General features: G+C 31.4%; 1 protein-coding gene across 5 annotated transcripts; it reads left to right on the top strand.

Annotated features, from left to right (window-relative positions):
• The first annotated feature begins 487 nt into the window (after positions 1-487).
• On the top strand, positions 488-4,010 carry LOC120075868 (beta carbonic anhydrase 5, chloroplastic-like). Of its 5 annotated transcripts, none has more exons than XM_039029587.1 (10): positions 496-748; positions 878-993; positions 1,086-1,141; positions 1,279-1,374; positions 1,472-1,520; positions 1,671-1,784; positions 1,903-1,956; positions 2,073-2,158; positions 2,239-2,359; positions 3,173-4,010. In XM_039029587.1, exons 1-10 carry the CDS (start codon positions 733-735, stop codon positions 3,380-3,382), a joined length of 918 nt encoding a protein of 305 aa, XP_038885515.1. In that variant the 5' UTR covers positions 496-732; the 3' UTR covers positions 3,383-4,010. The 5 variants fall into 5 exon arrangements, with proteins under 5 accessions (XP_038885514.1, XP_038885512.1, XP_038885515.1 ...); XM_039029588.1 differs by having other exon boundaries at positions 507-748; positions 2,257-2,359; XM_039029586.1 differs by having other exon boundaries at positions 488-773; positions 1,472-1,784.
• The last annotated feature ends 2,379 nt before the right edge of the window (positions 4,011-6,389 follow it).

Raw genomic sequence — 6,389 nt, 5'->3', positions numbered from 1 at the left:
TTCAAAGTTATTGGTTTGATCCTCATTTTACAATTGTGGACCAAAAAAAGTATAACTTAAAAGTTGAGGTTCTAGCGATCTTCAATTTCTTCAAACTCACTTATGATGTGTTTATAATATATTTTTAAGTGTTTAATTTAAAAAATAAATCATTTTAGGAAAAATTGAAGTGTTTGACAATCAATTCAAATAGCTTTTTGAGTATATTTTAATCTGTTTCTATAAAAGTGTTTAAATAAAAAGAAGTTTTTTGAAAAATATTTTTTGTCAGATTAATCCAAATAGACCATTAACTGAGTATGTTTGGGAGTCCGTTTGAAATATTTTAAATTACTTTTTATCATACTTAAAATAATCTCGAAACACAAATTTAAACTCAATTTTCATCTTGAATGATTAAAAAAAATTAGAATTATTTTGAAAATTATAAAAATGATTTTAATTATTTCATAAACGGGTTACAATTTGAAAAGAAAGAATGGGGTGCATCCATAGTTGAATTGGCTTGATATGAATCTTTGTATATATTGAGAAAATGAATCTTTATATTTTATCTCCATGAAAGTGGGGAATGATCTGTATGGATAAGCTTGAATTGAGAACGAGACGTTCGTCATAATAATTTTGCATATATAAAACCCAAAAACAAATGTAACAAGAAATTCAGTTGTGTATATAAGAAACTCCTCAACGCAGTCTGATCCTTTTCAGTTGGGGAAGGCGGGAAGCGAAATGGGTCGTCCAATTCGTGAGTTTTCGTTACAAAATTTTCAGTTAATTGCCTTGATTTCGTGTCTATGTGCTTGTTGGCTAAGTTTCAGAATCAATCTCCATGAATTTCTGTCTAATTTCTTTGCGAAATTATCATTGCTAATAGGCCCAAGAGCTTGCTGGGGTCGCCTAATTTCAGAAATGGCTGCGATTAGACCGACTCTAATCCAAAAGAATCCCTTCCTTTTTTCATCCTTTTCAGTTGGGAGAAGTTCTCTTTCTGTGAGTTCTTCCATCTATCTGTTTCTTTGTTCTTGTTTAATTATTAGATGGGGTTTTTGATTTTTGTGGAATTGGGAAATTTGAATCGATAGGTGAAGGAAGAAATGGACGAAACGCATCTGGAAGTGCCTTCAAATCTCATTCACGAGTGGGTTTTATTTCTTTTTTTTTCCCCCCTTTGTGTGACATTTGTGTTTGCTCTTCTGCTAATTTACTGTTCGAGTATTTAATGGGAAGTTTGATCAGTTTTTTTCTTCTGGGTTCTTATTTTTTCTTTTTGATAAGGTTGGAGGTGAAAAAATTGGCTAAAGTGAAAGATGAACATAAGCTGTTTGATGAAATGCGAAGGAGATTTTTGAGTTTTAAGAAGCACAAGTACTTGTAAGTAGCAGTTGGTCGGTGAATGAGCAAATTTTAGGATTGTTTGGCTGGATAAAGATAGGATTGGTTTTTAATCCAAGGATTTCTTTTGAAACAGGGAAAATTTGGAGCATTTTCAAGCTCTTGCAGAACTGCAAGCCCCTAAGGTAATTGAGATGATGAGCAGGACCCTACGTTTTCTACTTGATTTGTTTTGCCTTCTTGTGTTGTTGTCCTGTTTTGACTATCTGCCATCACTTAAGTTCATTGTTTTAAAATTACCTTGGATATTGGACACAAGCTCACAAGTAGAACAGTTCATGGTGATTTCTTGTGTGGATTCTAGAGTATGCCCATCCAATATCCTTGGATTTCAACCTGGAGAAGCTTTCACAGTTCGTAATGTAGCAAACATTGTTCCACCATGGGAGGTATGAAGTATTTTATAAATATCTTGCATTATCTAAGTCAGAGTTGAACTTTGTTTTGGTTGTCTTCAGGAAAACAAAGAACTAGTTTCAAGTATTTCGGTTTTACTTCTTTGTACAGAATGGACCAACTGAAACCAATGCAGCCCTTGAATTTGCAGTGAACACACTTGAAGTATGTTATTTTCCATTCTTCTTGCAGTCCGATTTGATCTTTATAATCTCTAATTCTTTACATAAGAGAATGCATTTATTTCTTGAATTCTTAAAAGAACTAGTTTTATGCTTAAGGTTGAGAACATTTTAGTCATTGGCCACAGTAGCTGTGCTGGAATCCAGAGCCTTATGAGCATGGAAGATAATGCACTCGACTCGAGGTTTCACTTTCTTCAACTTCCTCGTACCTTATATATCTGTTTTTTCGGTATGTATTTGTTTTTCAAACTGTAATTTGTAGCTTATTCTACCATGGTAGCTTTGTTCATAAATGGGTGGTGAATGCAAAGGCTGCTAAATTAAGAGCAAAAGCTGCTGGTGCACATCTTAGTTTTGACCAGCAATGTAAACATTGTGAGAAGGTACTGATATCCTTTTGCGGCAAATATGAACCACACAATGTCTGTTTGAATTTCATTCACCTTTAACAGTTAAACTTTTAGATTAGAATCTGTTGATTTCTTTTAAAAGTTCAATCTATCCATCAAAATATATAAGTTCTTACTCTGCTATCCTGTTGAGTTAGTCTAAAAGCTTTTTTTATATTTATGTTAAGGTTAAACCATTTTAGTTTTTGTACTTTTAAATGTCCAACTTTAGTCCCCATACTTTTTATAAATCTTAAAATTAGTTCTCATAGTTAGTTTGAAGTTAATTTCTATCGAAACTAGTTAGGTAAAGACACAATGTGAATGTTCTCAAAATTGGTAGCACAAGCCTAATAGAGACTAAACTTATTTTTAGAAAAGTTGACCATAAACTAGCCATGAGGAGTAATTTTAAGATTTATTGAAAGTACAAGGATTAAAATAGAATCTATTTAAAATAGGAGGACTGAAATGGTATTTTGAACATTGTTTTAACAAGTTAAGACTATTTGGCCATTGCTAAATTCTTCAGTGATTTACAACAATTGTAAAGAAACGAGGGAAGAAAGCAAAGGAAATGGAATAGGTTTTTTCACAATGTCATAGGTTGGCCTAGTGGTCGAAAAGTTCCAATAATAGAAAAAGGCTTGAAGGGAATGGATTCAGGTCATGGTGATAGTGCCTTGTTCCTAGAATTTAGTATTATTAAGTTTCCTTAACAATGAGTGTAGTAGTAGGGTCAGTATAACTGTGCAAGCTGACTCGGGAGATTACTAATCTCAACGATTTTCCTTTTTTCGCCCTCAGGAATCAATCAACCTTTCGTTGAAGAACTTGATGATGTACCCGTGGATCGAAGAAAGATTAAAACAGGAGATGATTTCCGTTCATGGGGGATACTATGATTTCTTGACTTGTACATTTGAGAAGTGGACTCTTGATTACAAGAACACCAGTAGAGTTGATAATGATGATGATCATGGATGCCTTATCAAAGATCAATCAATTTGGTGTTGAGTTCTCCAGATCATCATCCTCTGAAAACTCTGCTGAAATCATTACATTAACACAATGCTCTTGTGAATAATGTATTGTATATGAATTTATCTAGAGATTTTTTTTTTATGTACGTTGATCATTTTTCAGTCTCATAAATGATTAATGATCTGTTCCTCACAAATGTAAATTTGGCCTAATGTTTATGTCAGAGTGCATTATCACATTTTATAACATATCGGATTAGAGATGATTGTCTATCGTAGCCTTAATGCAATGACCATGTCTATCGCGATCTCATTTTTCTCCATTACACTCATGGAAAAAGTAATGTACAGTGTGAGAAAATGAAGAATGCAATAGATATGATCATTCCTAACATGATAAGTTATAAAATGCAATAGTGTGCTCTGATGTAAGCATAAGGCTAAATTTCATACATTTATAGAGGACAGATCATTAGTCATAAAGGCGTTTGTGAAAAATGATCCGAAAAAAAAAAATTGTTATTAAATCCATCTCAACTTATGTCAGAAGGAGATTGGACCCACTGCTACTGTAGCTCCAACCCACTAAAGAGGAGATTTGGTTAAGGAGTTTCTACACATATAACCTTAATTATAATCCAATCTTACACTTATGTTTGAAACTTTCCATTTTTTTCATAAATGTCATTGTGAGCTTCATATTTTCAAGAAAGTGGTCTTTTACTATTGAACCTTCCAAGCATTAAAAGAAAATAAAAAATACAAAAGAGGAAAAGCTTTTCATATCCCACCACGCTCCATTAATGATTCTTTTTAATAATTTCATTTTTCTCTCTCATCTTTTTATATCCAGCTCACATTCATCTTCTTCAATTTCTCTCTCAGAATCCTCCCTCTAAAAACTCTCTCTCTCATCTTTCCGTCGCCACCTCCCTCCCTCCGTCCACCTTGCCATCGTCAACGACGTGTCTGTCAAGATCCAGTTGTCGCCTCCCTCCGTTTGGGCCACTAACCAGCTGTCGTCACCTTCTTTCTTCTCAGATCCAGTGTGTGGAGTGAATCTTCCAACACGGGGTAAGTAGATTCGACGCATCTTTCGGTGTGTGATGAGTAGATCTAGTGCATGACGTTTTTTCTGATGTTGGGCTAGGAGATCCGACGTGGGGTGATTTTTCCGATGTAGGCAAGCAAATCCGGCGTAGGGTTATTTTTCCGACGTGAGGAGAGTAGATCCAACGTGGGATGAATTGTCTACATGGGGTTCTGGATGATGACGGTCGACGGTGATATATAGGGTGGTTTTATATATATATATATATTCTTTTTTGATATATAAGATGGTTTTTCGATATTGTGATAGATATTTTTGATTTTTTATATTGAAATTTTATTTATTATGATATATACACTAATATATATTGAACATTAAGTTCATTTGTGATTTATATATACTCCTTTCTAATCTTACTAGTATATTTCATATATTGTTTATAATATTTGCAAACATCTCAGGCAAATGTTTTAATGTATATTTAAAAATAACCGTAAATCTAAACTATGGTATATAATAAAAATGATTTTGCTAGTATATTTAAAAATACGTTGGAATATTTAAAAATATTTTACCATTTTAATAGTATATTTCATGTATTGGTTTGAATATTTGCAAACATCTAAAATAATATTCCAAGGTATAGAGAATACATATCAGGGCAATGGAATATCGATACCTAATTAGAAGTGCATATATATCATAATACTTGGGATATATACATTAAAAAAATAATTAAATATATTGACATACATATCAGAACATATTTGAGTTCTAAGGTATATTTAAAAATAACCATGAATATTTGAGTAGATATCAAATATATTTACTAGTATGTTTCATATATTAGAATGTTTCCAAATAAACAATACAATATATTACATGCACAAGTGAACAAACAATAAAATATTTCACGTAATATAAAAAATCAACGTGAAAAACGAAAAACAAAAATAAAGTCTATATACTATTTTTCATTGATTTATGTCCAGAATTGAATCAATCTCTAATTTATATATTGTTGGTATATTTCATATATTTGTTAGAATGTTTTCAAATACCTAACAAATTGTTCTGGGGTATAACGTAAATAACCATAGAACAAAAAAAAAATAAGTGAAACCAACGAAAATAGAAAATAAAGTTTCATTACATGCATTTTCTCTCCCCAATTAAATTAAATAAAGGGAAAAGTCATAAATTTTCCATCTCCATTTAAAAATGTTAAAAAATCATACTAAATGTATTTTCTCTCTTTATAATAAATGCAGTTTTTCTCTCCATCATACTTCGTAAATAGAAATATATATATATATATATGTTGGAAATAAAAATAATATATTTATCCAAAAAAAATAATACTAAAATTGAAAAAAAAAAAAAAAATTCAAACTCAAAGACATTTTTGAAAAATATGGCCTAAAAGAGGATGTCAAAAAAAGTCGCAAACCAAAAGTTGGGCCCAAAATTAACCTAATTGAAGCCCATACAAAGTTCATCAAATAGAAACTTCTTAAATAGAGAAAGTCAGTTTATTTGGGCATTTAAAGTCAGAATCATAAACTAGAAGCTAGAGAATTTAGTCCCAATTTAGAAAATTTCACACAAGATTGAGATCCCTAAAAGCCAAGTGTATAATCTTTCCACACTTCAATTTTATTTAAGAAGATCAACAAACCAGTAGGTCGATAAAAATGATAAATAAGTCATCGAGCCTATCTAGTAAGATCAAGTCTGTGGATCAATTTAGAAGGATCAACAAAAGTTTAACTTAAGTTTGCATATTTGTGAAAGGAAACTCGAGTTCGTAATATAAATTTCTATAAAAAATCTCGTGAACAACTAATATTTTCTAATTTGGCTGTATGTGTTAACTAAGTGTAATAAAGGTTTAAATCAAAATAGGAAAAATAGAAGAAGAAAATAAGTTGATTTCCAAGTGAATGGAAAATAATATATAGACTATGCGAGATTTAACTAAACTATAGGT

This window comes from Benincasa hispida, chromosome 4 (assembly GCF_009727055.1).
Source record: "Benincasa hispida cultivar B227 chromosome 4, ASM972705v1, whole genome shotgun sequence".
NCBI classification, from domain to species: Eukaryota; Viridiplantae; Streptophyta; class Magnoliopsida; order Cucurbitales; family Cucurbitaceae; genus Benincasa; species Benincasa hispida.
This window is presented reverse-complemented; position numbering and strand designations above follow the sequence as displayed.

What these genes read in the sequence shown, in the direction of transcription:
- LOC120075868 (XM_039029584.1), top strand. An exon ending in TTTAAGAAGCACAAGTACTT is followed by an intron (nt 1,375 to 1,471) that starts GTAAGTAGCAGT and finishes CTTTTGAAACAG; the next exon opens with GGAAAATTTGGAGCATTTTC. An exon ending in ACATTGTTCCACCATGGGAG is followed by an intron (nt 1,785 to 1,902) that starts GTATGAAGTATT and finishes TTCTTTGTACAG; the next exon opens with AATGGACCAACTGAAACCAA.